This window comes from Cyprinodon tularosa, unplaced genomic scaffold, assembly GCF_016077235.1.
Source record: "Cyprinodon tularosa strain WSP-4 unplaced genomic scaffold, ASM1607723v1 ctg306, whole genome shotgun sequence".
In the NCBI taxonomy this organism is placed as follows: Eukaryota; Metazoa; Chordata; class Actinopteri; order Cyprinodontiformes; family Cyprinodontidae; genus Cyprinodon; species Cyprinodon tularosa.
In genome coordinates this window covers 401,594-421,480 of record NW_024039015.1, presented here as the reverse complement: position 1 = coordinate 421,480, position 19,887 = coordinate 401,594, and the positions used below count along the sequence as shown (strand labels likewise).

The 19,887-nt window shown below is 37.2% G+C and overlaps 1 protein-coding gene across 3 annotated transcripts in view; it reads left to right on the top strand.

Annotated features, from left to right (window-relative positions):
* Positions 1-19,887, top strand: part of LOC119787944 (partitioning defective 3 homolog) — a 502,126-nt gene that overhangs the window by 301,966 nt on the left and 180,273 nt on the right. For all 3 annotated transcript variants that reach the window (XM_038292032.1, XM_038292030.1, XM_038292033.1), the window contains 2 exons: positions 1,254-1,402; positions 11,904-12,134. In XM_038292032.1, coding sequence (XP_038147960.1) covers positions 1,254-1,402; positions 11,904-12,134 — 380 coding nt within the window. The remainder of the gene's footprint in view (positions 1-1,253; positions 1,403-11,903; positions 12,135-19,887) is intronic.

The following is a 19,887-nucleotide window of genomic DNA, read 5'->3' as shown; positions in this document are numbered from 1 at the left end:
CAAAATAAGTGTTCCTCCTAAATGTCAATCATTTTGGTGATATATTTACGTAAGGCCGTCCTACGTGCTCGTCCCCATTTGCACTTACCGGTGGTGAGTCTGACATAGTGGAAAAATTGCGAATCTTCTTTTGGAAAGTAAGCTTGTATAAGCAATGCAAACAGCAATTTTTAGACATGAGGAGAAATGGGCTTGTGCACGCTTTCACACACTTTTAATAGGCGTTCCCTCTCTGGAGCCGGCACAAAGTTGTGCATGTGCATTTTTTTCAAAGTGGAGAGGGCAGGTCTTTTCAAAAATTCGCGAGATCCTCCACTATACCTTTAAGCTCTGGAACTGCCCTGAAATCAACCCTGTTAAACTTTGTTAAGAAGTAAGGTCTATTTCAGAAAACCTGTATATTTGAATTAGCTCTGAGTTTTTAGAGAAGAACAGTGCTCAAATTCAGAGTCAGAATAGTACCAGGTGACAAAATTAATATGATTTATCAGGAACATACAATGGATTAGCTAATTATATATACACACACACTCTAGTCCTAGTCCAAAACAATGTATTCTTTCAGCATTTCAGCCTTTTTAATTTATATATCATAGGCCACTTTATTAGGTACCCCATGCTAGTAACGGGTTGGACCCCCTTTTGCCTTCAGAACTGCCTCAATTCTTCATGGCATAGATTCAACAAGGTGCTGGAAGCATTCCTCAGGGAGTTTGGTCCATATTGACATGATGGCATCACACAGTTGCCGCAGATTTGTCGGCTGCACATCCATGATGCGAATCTCCTGTTCCACCACATCCCAAAGATGCTCTATTGGATTGAGATCTGGTGACTGGAGGCCATTTGAGTACAGTGAACTCATTGTCATGTTCAAGAAACCAGTCTGAGATGATTCCAGCTTTATTACATGGCGCATTATCCTGCTGAAAGTAGCCATCAGAAGTTGGGTACATTGTGGTAGGAAAATAAGATGATCTGCCAATTGAATTATCATTTTTACCCTTAAAATAAGAAAATTAGATATTATGCACTTGAGATAAGAGACTGCAGTTGTTTTCTCTTATTTTTAATGTAAATTGTCTTATCCTATTGGCAAAGTGTCTCACAAAAATGCACTTATGTTAAAAAAAAAACGTCTTACATAGATATAAATATTTTGCAGTGCAAAATCTTGCAATTAAATACATTTCTTACCAATATATTTAATCTGCCTCTCATCATTTTCCCTCTTTCTTCCTGATACGTTACAGCTCTCTAAGTCCCGATGCAGAACCTGATGCTGCATTCCAGAGAGAAGGCTTCGCCCGCCAGAGTATGTCAGAAAAGCGCTCCAAGCAGTATGACAGCCCAGCTCATCTGGACATCATCAAGAACCGCAAGTCCAAAAGCATGGATCTTGGTAGGTTTTAAGCACTGCCAGCTATACTTAATGCTGGAATATAGCTAAACAGATCCAAACCTTTATACTTTTGCATTCAGAATGGGCTTTATTAGTTTAACCTTGGAGAGAATAGAATGAAAGTTCCTCCAGCATCCTTCGTTAAAGGTACATCAACTACTTCCAGCTAAGCTCAGCCTGGTAGCACATCTAACGTTCACTAAATGCAGGTTGGATTTTTTACATTTTCACCCATCTGGTTTGGTCAAGCTGAAGCTTTATTCTTTCAGTTACCAGCTGATTTCTTCATATGTCTTAAAATTTTCTGTGTCTGTTCAATTTCTCTGCTTTTTCCCTCTATAATGTACTGTAAAACCACAGGTGGTTTGCACATTGGAGCCTCCTGCACACTAAAACTATTCAAGATAATATTGATAAAGCACAACTTTACGCATTAGGTGATTATTTCAATATGAATATGGTAGTGAACTCTTATAGATTCTGTTGGATCTCTACATAATGCATCATTCAGTGTCTGTAGGTGTCAGCATCCAGTTCGGACTGGGCCTCCACACACAGCTGCTTAGGAAGACATTGAAAAGAGGTCACTGGGTTGGTTTCACTTGGAGCATTAAATTGGTTTCCATTATGTGCTTTGTGTTGAAAATGTAATTGGCTGTCGCTGCTGAGAACAGGAAGAGAGTAGAAAGGACAGGATGCTGAGATAACTCCCTGTAATGATGGTGTTGTCTTCAGCCTAAATGCTTATTTTATCAACAAATTCAATCAGAAAAAAAGCTCTCTAATTGTTCCAAACTGGAGCCATTTATTTGTCAATTTGATTAGCTGAAGATGGTAGTGTTTATTTCTGCAAAAGAAACTGGGTCATCTGCTTATACTTTGGTGCCTGTCTCATAAGCAGTCTTATTGATCCACATTTTCTGAATTATTAGGATCCGGGTGTGCCATTAGAGTAGATCCTAAGAAACACTCCTCCACTCTCTGTGTTGTGATAATAGATGTTCCTTTGCTAGTCTTGGAATAGCCATTTACAATTCATAAAAACAGTGTTCAAAAGCCTCTGCTTGATTATATTTACTACACCATTATGATCCCCCCAACCATAAATAACATCAACTAAACAAAGGAACAATAATATTGGCAATGCCTTGCATTGGGCACATTGTAGAAGATTGCTCTGATTTTCTAGGGGTACCCCAAACCTTTGAATCAATCATCTTACACCCCCCCTATCAGTTTCACTCTTTTTCTTATTTTAACCATGATTCAGGTCCTCCTTAATCTATATATATAGCACCAAAAAGGAGGACATTATGTGGCATCAATTACTAAGCTGAATAGGAAATATAATGAAAAGTCAAAAATAATTGGTTTACCGTTTATTTGCATTTACTCAATACATTGTGCTGTTCAAAATGTTACCACAGTGTGCAGCAGACCTGCTGTCTTAAAGGTCGTCCCTTTAGCTGTGGGCGAGTCCCTGAAAATCGGTCCACTTTCACGCCACAATCTAAACTTCCATTGGACTGGTTATGTTTTACAGTGTGATACAGCTTGTACAGCTCCGTAGAAATAATTTTGGCATTCAGGATTGATGAGTTCATGAAAAAAAGCCCTATTTAAAGAGTGACCTGGTGCACATTTATTAGTTTTACATTAATCCATACTCACATGCCGTTCAATTGCATTTTTCCCTCAACAGCTTATGTCCAAATCACATCGACAAAATGTGCAGAAGCCAGAGTCTCAACTACTTTTCATCATAAATTCATGCTCTGTTGTCCATTCAGAGTTAAACAGAGTCTTGTGTTTTGGCAAGATGCTAACTTTCTGTCAATGTATAACTTAGCAGCAGTCTGATCCTTTTTTTACTTTTTTAACCAATGACAAACAGATATTTATCTGACATTGCACCACTTTTGGCCAATCATCTGTTATACCAGATACTTAAGGTATTTTTTTTTTTACTTTTTATGATTATATATTGTGCTGCAGCCCCACAGAAATGGAAATAAATCTGTTCTTTAAGCCTCGTGCCTCATAAAAAAGGACAAATGTGCATCGGGTGCAATTAAAATCCGGACTGAAGCCGGACTTCTGGCCACCCTATCGACACATTTGTATCTCAAAGATTTTGTGAAAAAAAGAAACATAAGCAAGATTATCTCTTGTTGGATGATTAAAGCCATCCCTCACATTTTGACTCAACCTCTTCTTGCTTTGATTTTGCATATAACACTGGGTGAAATGCATTAACTATAAACTCTTTATTAATGTAAAGCACAAACAGGTCGAATTTACTGCAAGATAACATTTACTGGAAGTGAGTAGCGCTGCTGGATACTGTCATCATTTCAAACATCTGTTTTGGTCAAAAAGGGCACAGTCATAACCAAATCATAACCAGCTTTTTATATTTGGGATCCTGGCCCCTTTACACTTTCATAGCAAAGAGTGTTGATGTAATTGCTGCATAATCAAATGAGTTTTTTCATTACCCTGAAAGAGACTTTTGTGGTATTGAATACAAAATTGGCAGCAGATGTGGGAACCTGTGCCATTGTGCTCATTCTGGGTGCAAATTGAAGAAAACACTTAATGCTCATAGAAGTATGGAAGGCCAAAGAGAGCCAGGCAGTGGAGTGGCTTTTTCAATAAATAGATGTTAGCTGCCAGTTGTCCTCTTCAGCTCTTGCAATTGATCCCTTATAATCAGGTTATTTTTACCTGAGAATGGAGCATGTAAGAAAGATTTCAATCCATTAAATTAAGAAGGATGATCTGATTAATGCAACTCAAGCACAAATCAGAAGATCTCACGTGTTGAACACAATGTTCATGATAAAATAAATCCAGCTTTTTTCATCCATCCATCCATCCATCCATCCATCCATCCATCCATCCATCCATCCATCCATCCAGAGGGGTTCCCAGGCATCTCCATCCCAAAGAAGACTCTTTAGTGCACCATGGGGGAACCCTAGATGTTCCCAGGGGAAAAGAGCATATGTAATACCTTCCAAAGACTCTAAAGTCAATTGGAGATCGGCAATAAAAAAACTTCCAAAGACGGGTAAACAGAGCGCATCCCGTATGAATCCCCTATCCATCTTAACTCACTCCTATTGATATAAACTAAGAAGCACTCCATCCATCCATTATCTGACACGCTTCTCCCAATTGGGGTCGCGAGGGGTGCTGGTGCCTATCTCCAGCAGTCAATGGGCGAGAGGCGGGGTCCACCCTGGACAGGTCGCCAGTCCATTGCAGGGCAACACAGAGACAAACAGGACAAACAACCATTCACACACACACTCACACCTAAGGAGAATCTAGAGAAGCCAATTAACCTAACAGTCATGTTTTTGGACTGTGGGAGGAAGCCGGAGTACCCAGAGAGAACCCACACATGCTCAGGGAGAACATGCAAACTCCATGCACAAAGACCCCAGGCCAGGAATCAAACCCAGAACCTTCTTGCTGCAAGGCAACAGTGCTAAACACTGCGCCACTGAGCAGCCCGCTAAGAAGCACTCTTATTTTGTCAAAGTAAAGAATACAACTTATCAGCCTTATATATGGGTAAAGCCCAACCACTTTAATCACTTCATTATCAATGATCATGTATTTTTCAAACATAAGCAATATCACAAACACCATGTGAAGGCTGGCATGTAAATCACACTCATACAGTCCTTTGCTTTTTTTTGTTGTTCTCTTACTTCTGAACAAAGACCAAATATCTTTGTACAGTAAAGTAATTTTACTTTCCCAGCAGCAGCTGAAAAAAACCCTTAGATGGTACAGTCAAAACCCTTCTGCAGATTCACAAAACAAATGTGGACTTTAAGTTTTACAATATGATCACATGTCAATATACAATGCTATTGATATTGTTTTTCTAATTTCATGTGAACTACCACTGAAGTGAAGGTATTGTGTCTCAAAAACTGTTGTGATGATCTATTAGTAATTCACTACTGGGCCACATAATACTTTCTTCAAAGATGAAGAAAATTATTCACCCCCAGAGATCTTGAATGCTGGATGCTTAAACTTGAAGAGACATTATGTAAGTTTTTTTTTCTGAAAAATATTGTTAAAATAGCCTTTTTATTTGACCCTATATGACTAAAACATATTTGATAAGCGCTGAAGCCTGTAGCCTATTTTCTAGAATGTAGTTTGGGTTTGAAGTCTCTGCGCTGCTTGGGGATGCCACGTTAAGCTTGTCCATATTAAAAATGGGTCCTAACTGGTAAACAAATGAAGTGTTATATATTTAAGATGGATTTTGTGGATATTCAGAAGGGTCCCACATCCAGCTCAACCCAAACACTAATGGCAAGTCAACATAAGGTTAAAAAGTTAAAGTTAAAGAAAAAAACCGTACGTATGAATGCGAGCTACGAGAATTAGCAGAAGAAAACTGCAGTTCTGTCTTCTTTTTCTTTTTTTTTCTCTGTTTTGGCCACAGGTATAAGTACTGTATCATTAGAACCCATGATGCCTCGTCAAAGTATAAATGATGGACTTACTAGCCAAGAAATTGGCTAACAATTATCTCACCCATTTCGGGCTTTTAAACAGCATTAAAATGTCCCTCTATAATGAGAACCAGAATAATTGACTATATTTGAAAATGCATTAAACTACAAAAGTAGAACCTAAGTTTGTTTTAAAGGAAGTAAAGTAAAGGGAAAGGTTAAAAACATGTAGATATAGGGCATATAGAACCGTTATTTTTCCGTTCCTGAAATTGACACAAAAAAAATAGGGACATACAGACAAAAATAACTTAAATTTCATATCCTTCCCTGGACCCTGAAGAAGACCATAAGCTGAAAGGTATTGCTCTACCAAAAAAAATTGTTCCAAGGAATTAATTGTGGCTGAAGTTTTCACCCTACCAGGTTACATTCCCTTCCTATCACAGTATAGCACTGGATTCTACACCCTTGATCCCAATGCACATGCATTGTTTAGAATAGGAGAGCATGAGAAGTGGCACCCAATTTAAAGAACTGGCAGGAAACCAAAACATACACAGTGAAACATTAAGGCTCTTTATTTCATATATCAGGCATAAGTTCATGTAAACAGGAAATGTTTTGCGGTATGTTCCACCTATAGAGGACATTCTCCATCAGGTGAATGATCCACAACTATCAGAGAAGAAACAACACAGCTGACCCAGAGACTTTTTTCATCCGGATACAAGCACAGGGGGCTTTATGCGATCACCTTGGAGGCTATTTTTACCCTAATTACCCTTTTAACGCACAGCCTGAAGCCCTGGCTCTCTGAATAAATTCTGTGTAATGGAGAACTTGTCTCTACAGATCTTTGAATGCAAGGACGTGTGGTAATTCATGGTTTATAGGCATAGTTTCAGCTGCTCCGATTATTCTATGGGCTCCTGTAGCTTAAACAACTGCCTCCTATTTATTTGTAGAGTTAGCAATATCTCCTTGTTAGTCGTTAATAGCAATAGGATGTCTCCGATTAACTGTCCTTGGCCTCAATAGTGCGAAAGAACAGTTTTGTTTATAGCAATGATTCATTTCAAGGTGCACTTTTCCTCCGTTTGATGTGATTGTCTTCTTTTCCCATTCTGATCATTTTAATTTCTCCCCCAGACGTGTTGGGAGTGGCAAACTCATGTCTGTATGCAAATGGGGAATATGTATTTTCTTCCCTTCCGAATACAAAGGAGATGAGCAGCGGAGCAGTGGGGCTCCCGTTGTGTGATAGGAATCACATAATAGACTGGTATACAGAGAGCTGTCCGTCAAAGTCTCCCAGGAGAGCCAGGGCTGAAAACAAAGGCAGGTTGGAGGCATTTGGGTCTGTCTACAAACTCTCTCTTTGCTTGGCTCACCCATTCTCACTGCATCTTTGCTCCTCTCAGTCATCCAGAGCGGTGACCAGAAACAATGATGAGTGGGATTGTAGGGCAGAATACCAAGCAGAGGGATAATTCCCTGTACAAGTACAGCAGATGTCATTTGGCTTCCTTCAATGGGCACTGTGTGAATTCAGTGGAATTTAGAATAGCGTCTGTTATTTAAAAAACTAAAAATAAAACAGTTTTTTTTAGCTGTTTTTGAGAAGATTTTATGTAGCTGGGGTTTTTATTTTTTTAAATTAAAACTTACACTGTCTGAGATTCATAGAGTATTTACCATGTTCCTAGCTAAAGAACTGTTCAGATAAAATAAAGGCAGTCTTTATTTTCAAAATAATTAGCCAGATTAAGAAAAAAAAGTCATTGAAAAATAACTTTATCGTAAGATCATGTTTCCAGTCAATGAGTCAATGCAATTTACTGGTTTTCCTTGGATAGAAAACTTTGAATCAATTTGACTGGATGATCTGATTAACTGTGAGTTGGGGCTATATAAATAAACTGAGTTGAATTTAATAGATCTCCAAGAAATTCTCAACTAACCTCAACTTTATAAATTGTCTCTATAATAGTGAAACGTTAAGGAGCTAACACCTTTTTGGAAATTCCCTACTTGGTCAACATGCTTTTAAGTTGGTGACACTATGCAGGAAGGATGCCATATTTATGGTGGCCCTGAAGTGCAAACTGAAACTACAAATCTAAAAGTGCAACTACATTAAGGAAATCGCAACTACATAAGGCAAAACGCAACTACATTAAGAAAAACAAAACTACATAAAGCAAAGCGCAACTACATTAAGGAAAACACAATTACATTAACCTACCGGAAAAGGTAGGTACCAGTGGGAAACACGAGACATCGCTGATTGGACGACGGCGCCGTTTGACCCTTGAACCGGAAGTTGCGTCGTCTGAACAGTCCAGCTTCTTTTAAGTGTGTCTTCAGTGTACGCAAACTAACTGAAATTTCGTGATTAGTCTTGAGCATATCCAGTTTCACCTCGTACGTATGTCCTGATTCAAAATATTCCTGGATAACGGCAGCTATGTTTGACAATATCCATGTTTTCAGAAGCCGCAGCAGGCAGAATGACGTCCGGTTGCTATTTTTGTTTTTCTTAATGTAGTTGCGCTTTGCTTTATGTAGTTGCGATTTTGTTAATGTAGTTGCGCTTTTAGATTTGTAGTTGCAGTTTGCACTTCAGGGCCACCGTACATATTTTATTTTTACTCCTATAAATCTATTCATGTACTTCTAGGACTCTGTCCCAAAACAGTAAAAACATACAATGTTCTTTAACTAACTGTATCATTAAACGACTATTCTAAATGGCAAACAATAATTAAGAAATAATTCTGATCAGCTTGAGGTTTTGGGTGAATAACACTGCAGTGCTGCAGTATTGTCTTTTACTTTGTAAAATGTCCCTTTCTGCAACGGCTGTAAGGCCGGATTAACATTAACAAAAAAGATTTGTGTTAATGGTGTACAGTATTACAATGTTCTTTTGAAAATGCAACAGCAGCGAGCAGCTGACCTTTCAGCCATCAGATTTGTTTGACACTTAAATCTATACCTGGCACACATGGCGGTGAAACTCTCATTCCCTCACTAAGCACCTGTGTTAAGCAAACAAAGCAAAAACAGTCTGCAAGAATTCCTAAAGACAGAGTTTGGAATTCATTGATTAAATATAATGAGATGCACTGCATCACATGTTTAATCACATTACATCTCAAGATGGTGTGTATTTGTTGACTGATAAACAAAACAATTAGTTAAAGTAAAAAAATAAACAGAAAAAGAAGCAGCTAAGATAAGATATTTTTTATTGATCTCAGAGTGGAGAAATGTACTTGTCACATTGGCTATATAGTCAAAAAGAAGGTGCCAGAAGAAGGAAAAAGTGCATGGGGTATACTATATATATATATGTATATATATATATATGTATATATATATATATATATATATATATATATATATATATATATATTGTTTTTTTTTACATATATATAGTCTCTTATTTAACAGGGTTATGGCACAGGTTATTACTGTACCTAGGGTACATAAATCTCTTTGTTGTGATTACCTGAAATAAAATCCAATGCAACAGGCTGCTGTAAGCAGTCACCTTACTAGTTAATACAATATCCCTCTGTCCCTGTGTTTAATTTTGCCCGAGTATATCCAGCTATCAGAGGTTTGTAGAGGAGCATTACAGACCAAACAGCATGACAATGAATGATTTGGCAAGGTTTGGGTTATGAAACAATATTCAAAAGCTTTGAACATCTCACGGAGGCTCTATTTAAACCATTATTTGATAATAAAAAAGTGTGATAAAAATGCAAACCTGCCAAGAGGCCAAACTTTACTTGCAGGCAAACTGCACTAATCAACTGCCAGTTTTAACTTAACTGCCCTGAAGCCAACAGCCAGCCATGTCATCCTGTAGAACACTTCCCATCCAGTAAACAGCTGTAGCTCCCTCCCAGTTTTTGTGCAAAATTGTGGTGTTTGGATGCTTTTAACACAAGTGCAGTTATTTTTCTTAGTGCCTTTGCATTACATTGGCTTAATATCATTAGCTCAATTGATTTAAGTTGTTCTTAACAATGGGAGGTAGTGAAAGCTTTACTGTTCAAACCAGCTGCAGCTGATCTTTTGTCAACAAGCAGCACTGAAACGAGATTAAAAAGCTCTGTTTCAATAAGAATTTATTAACAATAGACGACCATATTAAGAATATTTAAAGTGAGCAAATATTTAGTCCATAAATGTGAAAAACCTGGCAGAGACATGTTTAGAGGTTGGCTTTCCTCAACAACACATTTTTCCTCATATATTCAGACGGTTTGTTTCCTCTGCCAAAAGATCCGTGTAATCACCGGTGGTGGTTGGACATGCCTCATTTAGATGACCTTAAACATGACATTGATCCCGTTTCTTCTGCTCTGCAAAAATTGTTTGCATGTGTGACGGAGACCTAAACATGCACTATCAAAAAGAAATCTGTTCTAGAAGACATTCAGTTTCACCACCATGAACCAATGAAGGGATAACAGTAAAGTTTACAATCTAAGAAGCTCAATGACATGCTGCCTCTTTTATAATACCCTTATTAGCATACATTATATCATGGCCTCTAAAGCCTCTTTCCCACTGAAAATATGGCGTTAAAGCATGTTTTTCAAGCATGGGTCAAACTGCTAAGAATCGACATTTGACTTCCTTCCCACTGGCAAAAAAGCTGGGTCTACCCCTCGCTGGCAAGCTGCATGACCTCTCTCTCCCCCGCAGCTGGGGCTGACTGTCCGACTGTCCGCCCTAATCACTATATAGGGCCCTATACAGAGGTTACGAATCATCCCCTGACACCCAAAGGTAGCCCTGCATTTATGATCCAAACAACACACTTGAAAAAATATATAAAAAAAATTATCTCTATATCCATTTGTAACTTGGCACAAGAGGTAAAATGTTTTCTACACAATTAACAGTTCATGTTTTTTTTTTTTATTAGCACATAACATGGTAAAAGAGATATACATTCTCTTTGAGCATCTTTTAAATATTAAATCTTAGGAACATATCTGTAAAGCTGTGGCGCAGAAAAAATTATGTTTTTAAACGGCCTTAGTGATAATATCTTACTGAAGATTTTTGCTACTGGTGACCTCACTAAATTGAAGACATTGGAGCATATCACCACAGGTCTAAAGTTAGTACAGCGGCTTCCCATGTCCCAGAAAAATAGACTTTAAAAAGATTTCTGTCTATAAATCACTGAGTGGCTTAGTAAGTTAGCACATTACAGACTTATTGTCAGTATATTAACCAACCAAACTGCTCAAGTCTTCTAGTCCAAGTCTACTTTTTGTAACAGAGAGAATCAGCTTTTAGTGCAGATGCACCGATATTCTTTGATAAACTCTGAGAAAAGTAGAAAAGCACTGAAACATTCAGTTGCTTTAAGTAAAGATCAGAAATGTGTTCAGAGTGGCCTCTGAATGTGCCCTTATTAACCATTTTATCATAATATCTTCATATAAACATCCTCTTAACTGTTCATTTTATTCTCTGTATCAATTAGGGTTAATTATCTATTTACCTTTATGTCACAGTAATGTTTTCCTGTAATGTTTATTTTAATTTTTTTTCTATGTACAGCACTTGAATTGTCTTGCTACTGAAATGTCACCTTGTCTTAAAAGGGTTTTAACACTTCTTTGGGAGCATCAAAATAAATAAAAAATGTTTAAATGAAAAGAATTGTAGAATAATACTAGATAAAAATTCAAAGCTATTGTATATATCAAAACTAAACATAATATTATACATTAATATGTTATTGGTAGCTTTATGTTAGTAGTTCTCATCATGAAATAATTTATCTTTTATTAATTTATATTAAATGTATATATCATTTTATCATTTTTTTAGGTTCATTTATTTAGGTAAATAAATTATCTAAATGAAGTCAGTCTTTGTTCATTGACTTACCCTATTTGGGGAAATTTTGATTAGGAATTCTTCACATTTTTGCAACATAAAAACTAAAACAAACTCTGGGAAATCTTTTACAGGTTCTGAAGAGCGACAATTTGGAGCTTCCCCTGATTTAAAAAAGTCCAGCTCCATGGAGAGTCTCCACAACCCTGCTGCTGAGGTTATAATGAACGAAGAGCTCAACATCCAAAGGATGCCCTCAAGGATCATCAGGAGTCGAGTCTGCAACGAGAGCTTCCGGGTGGCTATAGACAAATCCTATGTGCAGCGTGATTTCATAGCAAAGGAAGAGAACAGCGTTGAGACATGTGAGTAATTACTGTACATATCTATACTATATAACGGTGATTGGTGCTCTGTATCCTATGATTAAACTTATTGATTTAAAAAGGCTGGTAAAATATCATGTAATGTAAACTTTAAATGAAATTTTGACTTAATACTTAAGATTTTAGTAATGTTAAGGCCAGATGACATTTCTGGCGTCCAACTGAAAGCTCAGATACCAATTTTTTTTTTCTTTTGAAAGTTTGCAGATCTTTGCTGCATTTTATTTTTTACCTATGTCCCACAAATTAAAAAAATGTCCTGCATTTGAGTGGGTCAAATTTAATTAAATTATTTTTTGAGACTCAGAAATTTCTGATAAATGGCTTATTCTGTGTTTAAAGTTCTGTAAAAATTAAGTTTACCGGGTTAGGAAAGAGCTGAGTCAGCTCTCAATCAAAATACAAAGCAGCACCTTACTTTATGACCAACCTGTGCACATTGTCCTGAAATTAAAAGAGATTAATACTGTATATACAAAATATTATCAAAATTATCACTTTATCCGAACATCCACCCTAACACCCAACCCCTCAACCACTACATAGAGTGGAGACTTTGAAGTAAACTCAGCGAACTGTCCTTTCGGACCTACTTTTTGCTCCCTGTTTGTCACGTGATTCCGGCTCCCCCACACAGTACCCCAAAACAAATCCCATGATGCTTTGCAAGAAGGCGTCTCAAAGCATTCTGGAATAGCTCTGCTCGTCTAGTGACCAGAGGTCTTTTTTTTGATTTATCTGTTTTCTGTCCTCCAGAGCTCTTACCATGGATGAAGTACACTGTTTATCCAAATATTTTATGATTGGTTATGTCCGAGTTGCTGCTTCAAACAAGGCTAACATGGATGGTTTACCTTTTGTGTCAGAGATTTTACTTTGTATTTTTTTTAGTAAAACAGATCTGTTTTACTTTTCCACCATATTTCTCTTCCATGTCAGACTCATGAAAGTAGGGTTGTCATGATACTTTTCAACTCGATACCGATACTAAGGAAAATATTTGATACTCGATACCATTTTCGATACCACAAGGATAAAAACAAAGACTCCAAAATTCTACAGAAATATTTTCATTAATACATAAAATACAATAAATAAACACAATAAAGGTTGTATGCTGTGCACAATATTAAGCAAGCTTGATAAAAAACTTATAAAATTAAAATTAAGTGTTCCTTCCTTGACTATGCTTTGCACACATAACAATAACACTAGCTAAACCGGTTAAGAAACAAAAATAATTCTCAGCAGCTGCACCTCTTTGAAAAAAAAAGTCTGAAACTGAAAAGTGCACAGAATTATTCAATCACACAGTGTTCTGAAAGTGCATTATCCTCTATTCTGCACTTTAGATGAATGACTGCTTAGGTGCCACTGGTGGTAGCACTGTATCGATACTTTTAAAAACGAGTATTGTATTCGGATACAACGTTTCAGTATCGATACTTTTTTGAGTATCCCTGCATGAAAGTGCCACTGAATTGCTAAAAGGTCTGGACAAAATGGACCAGTCTATCACAGTTGGTGCTACACAAGCATAATTACAGCAAATTGTGTATGTGAGACCAGTCTCAGACCTGCACCTATTTTCAATGAACTCTTAGTCCCACAACCTCATATGATCAAATTTTCTGTTAGATCAGACGCTAAATCTTAAATTAGGGGTGTGTTTAGGCCCTTTACAATAGATTCCAAATTAATATATCTTTTTTTCTGTACAAAACAAATCCTCTACATCTTGCTCCTCAGTTCCTGAAAAATACTTTTTTCTATATAAATAGGTTTTGTCCTCTAAAACCTTCTTCATTTTTTCTCTCCTTAGACTGGGTAGAAAGAACAATACAAAAATAATGAAATTAGTTGCTAACATTCAAGTTGATGGCTAATACATGCCAGAACTTGTTATAATTGTTTGAATAAGCACCAGTTTAAATCTTTTGACACCTCAAATTTGTTGAGCTGTTTTTTTTTTTTTTGCCAAATTTTCTGTGTGTTGGGAAACTAGCACTCTGTCTCTTTATCATACTCACTATCAAACATTCCCATTGTGAAAAATGTGGTTTAATCATGAAGTTTGGATCCCTTCCCAAAGCTGATCTGAGGTTATGAAAAGATTTAGAGTTACCTCTAAAGAGCTTCTTAAAAAAGCTGATTGTGTGATATTTAGTTAGAGGTATCGGTATAAATTAACTGGGGTGGTTAGTGCACCGAGAATGTTGCAAGTACCTGGTTCGATGCCCACAAACTGCCAGTCTTGACCCCACACTGATAGATATCTCCAGTGTGAGATCAATAGAGTTCAATTATTATTAAAAAAAAAGCTGAATACAAATTCTTACACTCTTCGGATATTTTAATAGAAAACCCTTTACAATCTGCCTTTGGCCTCCTAAATATATTATTCTACAGTACGCAGATCTATCACATTAAGAACAAAGAAGTTTTGTGGATGTTCAGTTGGTATGATAACTTTTTCAAGGCACTGTTATGAGATGACAACACATATACAGAATAGAGAGGCAGCCGTGTTACAGTTTCTGACAGGCAATAACACCGCCACACCACAAGAGTAATCACTTGTTATAAATTTCCTTTCACCATTAAAGGATTCCATTAAAAGAGCTGAGGGACATTTGAAAAAGAAGGAATTATTTGCCTGAAATGCTTTGTTCTCATAAGCTTTGTCGGCAAGCCACTAAATACAGCCTTATCTCTGCAAAGAAAAATGGGGAAAGCAACCGATTTCCCCTGCTGCAGTATATTGCATTCTCCCCATGATATTCAAATAACTCTGTTTTTCAATTTAGATAAAAGCAGCCAGCCCGTGCTCGTCACTGAGGTTAATAGTCAGAGTTGACAGATAAGCCGCTGCCTTCCACTGCTCCCAGACTTTTATTTACATAAAATAAGAACGGGGCATCACGTCAAGAAAATGTGTCCCCACAAGATATTCTGCTGGACATAATGCACTTCCTCTTGTGCTGCTCTGTGTTGTACTGTTTGAAGAAATAAGATAGAAAAAAAAAAGTTAAATCATCCCTAGCTTCTGTTATGTATTGGAAAAAGACGGGCAATTTACCTTGTCTCTCACAACCTTCCTTGACAGGCCATCTTAAAGGTCTATGATTATTATAGAATAAAAGTTTAATGGTTGATTTCAGAGAAGTGACAAAATGTTTCCGATGGTTGTCTGCTGTTGCAAATTATCTTTGAGTTTCCTGACACTTTCATCAAGGTTTTCTGCTAGGATTTGTGACTGCCGGGCTTTTCTTTTTAAGTCCCATCAAATCAATCTGGATGGCCTCACCTTCTGATGTCTGACAGTAAAGGCTTTTGTCTGCTTTTATATAGAACATAACTCGTTTTTTCTCACTTTATGTCAGTGTTATATTAAATAGTAGATGCCAAAAAATATATTGAATTCAAAACTGACCTTTTCTTTTTTCCTCTGTTAACTCAGACTGGTGCAGCACTTGTGACGGAGATGATTTTAACCTCACTTTGAACAAAGATTTAGCTCAACAGATCATCCGTACTTCATAACTTGGAACAGTTGATACATAAAAAAAGCCTATGAAGGACTGGGGTTTGTGTGATTTCTGACTTTCAAGTCCTTCATCAGATAAATTAGTTGATTTCCTTTTAATCAGAACTTGGTCATTAAGATGGTCGGTGAGGCAAAGATTAATACATTTTTTTTCAGCGACGATGTACCAGTGATTATGCTGGCAACAGGCAAAAAGAAATCTAAAGGGCAGATTAGACGTCTGCAAACGCACACATCAAATGTTGCTTGGGGCTGGTTGCAAACCAGTTTTGCTGGTATCCTTCTGCACCGTCGGTCTGGAATTTCTAGGGATGCACAGCAGTTTCCCGCCAAAGCGCAATGGGGAGCCTATTCGAGAGCTCGCAAGAACTTCGGCGGATTGTCACCAGAACTTAATTTTGGCAGAGACCTTGACATCTTTATATAATTCGTCAGAGGCATCGTAAAAGTGGTTTTACTTCTGAACCTCCTCGATTAACCTTTCGCTGCAGTTGTCCATTGTTCCTTGGTTTTTAAAAATGGCGCGCCCCGGCACCAAATCAAAAAGGACGACCACACAGACAGCCGGAAAGGCATACCAAGGATCAATCACAGCTGCTTGTTGTCTGCACACTTCCGCTTGAGGTCTTTGTGGGTTTGCAACTGTACGACAGGCAGTCAGGATTTTTTTGAGACAGAGACAGATTTGACAGTTGTAGAGGCTATCCGTCAGAAGCATTAATTGGCATTTAGATTTAACTCATCATTACTTAAACATGAAGATTTTCTTTACAAGAGTGGATCAAGTTTTTGACATTAAATGGTCAATCTCTGGGAATCTAAAGGGCAAAACCATTTCCTGTGAATCATATAAAAAGAAAAAGAAGGAGCACAGCTGCAGGGGAACTGGAACAGAAAAAAAAGTCTTGGAAAATTATTGATGCTACATCTCAAAAGTAAAGTCTGCAAATTTAAATAAGAAAACTAAAGTTAGAAGAAGATAAAACTACAAATGCACAATACAATTAACAATAACTGAGAGTAATGGTACCAGTTAATAAATCTAAAAAAATTAATACAATTTTAGCTCATTTGAGAGAAATCTAGTTAAATATATATTGGCCCATCCAATACTAACATGAAATATAGAATAAATTTAGGAACATAAAAGCCCGTAGAGTTCCATTTAGAAACTGTTAAGTTCTAGGAAAACACTTAGAAGTATGACTAATAGAAAGGAAACCTAAACATTAATTCAATTCATATCTCAGTCCTAAAGCTTGGTTTATGCCTGATGCGTCCTCAAGGTTTAAATTACGTTATATTTGGCGTCCACACCCTTCTGCTTGACGTCCCTGCGGACTGAATTTCCCCATTGCGCACCTGAAAATGTTTAACTACGCAGAATTATTCCTGTGTAAAAAATTGACTGGCGAACAACAGCTTCTATTGGCTAGGGCAGGGAGATTTAAACCTTTAGAGACTTTGATTTAGCCCATAAATACAGCTATCAAAAGATTGTCAGAAAAAAAAAACTGGAAAGAAATGACTGTTGCTCATGGACTTCGACAAAATTATAAACAGCTGTGTTTTCTACTTCCTCATGCATTGTGCGTCGTCAGCTTGTCAACCTTTCTGACCAATAATCAATAATTCTAGTATTGGCTAAAAGCTTGACATGGGAGGTAGGTACCCAATCAGCTCTTAGAATTATACTTAATGCCCTTCACTGTTGTGAACCCTTTCACCAGGAGGATTTGACTTATCCTTTTCGTAGAGTAAAACTACCCAAGCACTTGTACAAAAGGCAATCTCTATCTATTTGGTACACCTGAAATGCAGTGTCAGGACATGTGAAAGAATGAAATATGTTTCCCTGTGTCAGTGTGATGACTGCTGAGATTGGATCAACTTAAACATAAACAACAACATGCAGATGCATGCAGACAGGCTCGTAGATGCACATTTGTCGGCTGCCCTCTGGGAGGCTCTGGATTAAAATATTTAGAGTGTTATCTGCAGCTCAGCGTCATTAGGCAGCAGTAGGAACATTAGCACTACTGCTAATCTCATTCATTTAAATAGCCAGATAGAGCTCACAGCTGCTACTTGCCGCCATTGTTCTGAAGTGGATGATAAGCAGGCGGCAGACAGAAGGATAAAGTAGATCCCTATCCAGAAACTGCATACAAATTAGTGCAAGACATTGTGCCATTTATTGAAATCAATCAAAACCGTCCGTTTTATGCCTTTAAAAAAAGAAAAGCATAAAGTTTCTTTCTGTATATTTTCCATCCATCCATTTTCTGTCACGCTAAATCCCAGCTGGGGTCGCAAATGATGCTGGTGCCTATATCCAGCTGTCTACGGGCGAGAGACGGGGTCCACCCTGGACAGGTCGCCAGTCCATCACAGGGCAACACCGAGACAAACAACCATTCACGCACACATTCACACCTAAGGAGAATTTAGAGAAACCAATAACATAACAGTCATGTTTTTGGACTGTGGGAGAAAGCTGGAGTACCCGGAGAGAACCCATGCATGCTCAGGGATAACATGTGAACTCCATGCAGAAAGGACCCAGGCCAAGAATCGAACCCGGAACCTTTTTGCTGCAAGACAGCAGTGCTACCCACTGTAACACTGAGCAGTTCAGTTTTAGAACTTATGTGATCATTTCAGTCAAGATAGATAGATAGAAATATCTAAATATAGATGCATAATATACCTTAATTATTCATCTTTTTGTGATGTTTTCATTTTGTGAGATTAACCTGTGTAAACAGATCAGAGGCCTGTGCAGAAATCAACTGTATGATTTAAGATGCTAATCTGCTTTCAGTTCTTGCCTTTCTCTGCTTGCTGTTAGTATTCCTTAGTAGTAGTTTCCTTTGAGGTGGCAGCTGCAACAAAAGCTGATTGCTCAACAGATCACAAGTGAAAGTGAAATCCTATCATCCTTAAAATCTCTTTCCAACCTAAGGCTGCTAAATATTTTTGTCCCTCCTCCGTCTTCTTTCCTCATGATAAGCACTTTTCTCTCTTCTATCAGAGGTAGAAATTAAACAATGACATGCATGACTGTAATGCATCGTGATCTGAGGAACATCTACTTCATACCTCTGAGCGAAAGATAGAGCAGACAGGGGCTGTGCCAAGCTCAGCACACATCATATGTGTAATTACCATCCCCCAGAAGCCTTCTTCTAGATTATTTAAATGAGTAATTAGTGATGGATTAATTACATTTTCTACATTGATTCTGATTAGATGTGATGAAAACTTTGAGTTTAATCAACCTTGCAGCACCTAAGGAGTTTGGTTTGAGTTTGATGTCGGGTACAAAATTAGTTCAGACGTAATTAAATATCAGATTCGCTTGACTATCATTAATGCATACGCTAGTGTTCAGTTGGATCTCTTTTTATGTATAAGAAGCTCCAGAAGAAGGGGAGTTTTTCTGTGTGAAATGTACACAACTGAAATAACTTCAGGCTCCCGACTAAGAAAGTATGTTCCAGTGAACTCTACTCTCAGTGGGTGAGCAATGTAAATATATTCCGCTCTAACGAGGAGAGTCAATTCAGTGTTTTGTTCAGATATTCTGTACGTTTTTTTATGGCTTCTCTGATGTTGCTCAAAAAAGGAGGGATGCAGTCCAAATGGTAAAAGACAACTTAAAATGTCTGCTGATGTAAAATGCAGCTTCAATAATCTATAGGGAGTCAACCAAAAGTTAAAGTTCATTTACTGTATTTGCACTTTATATTCTGCAATGTCTTGCTTTAACATTAGTTTTTTAAAACCTGATTTTCTTATTTAATTTTTGTTTCTTAAATGTTTTGGATAAGAAAACTAAAAAAATAAATAAATAAACTTATATGACAAACATAACAAGAGCAAATATAATCTTTTTAAAAAATAAATAAATAAATCAATGCCACAGGTTTTTGTCTAATTCACATTAGACCAGGACAATCAAAACTTTTTTTTTTTGTTCCTTCCTTAACCCTTTAAACCCGAGAATAAAACAAAACAGAAAATTACTTTTTATTTTGTTTGAATTCCTTATTTGGCCTTTTAACAAAATATATAAAAAGAAAAAACAGAAATACATTTTTGATATTAATAATTTATTACTATGTGATAAGTCAAAATTATTTTTTGTGTAGTCTTCTGCCCTCTGTTATCAGGTATATCTCA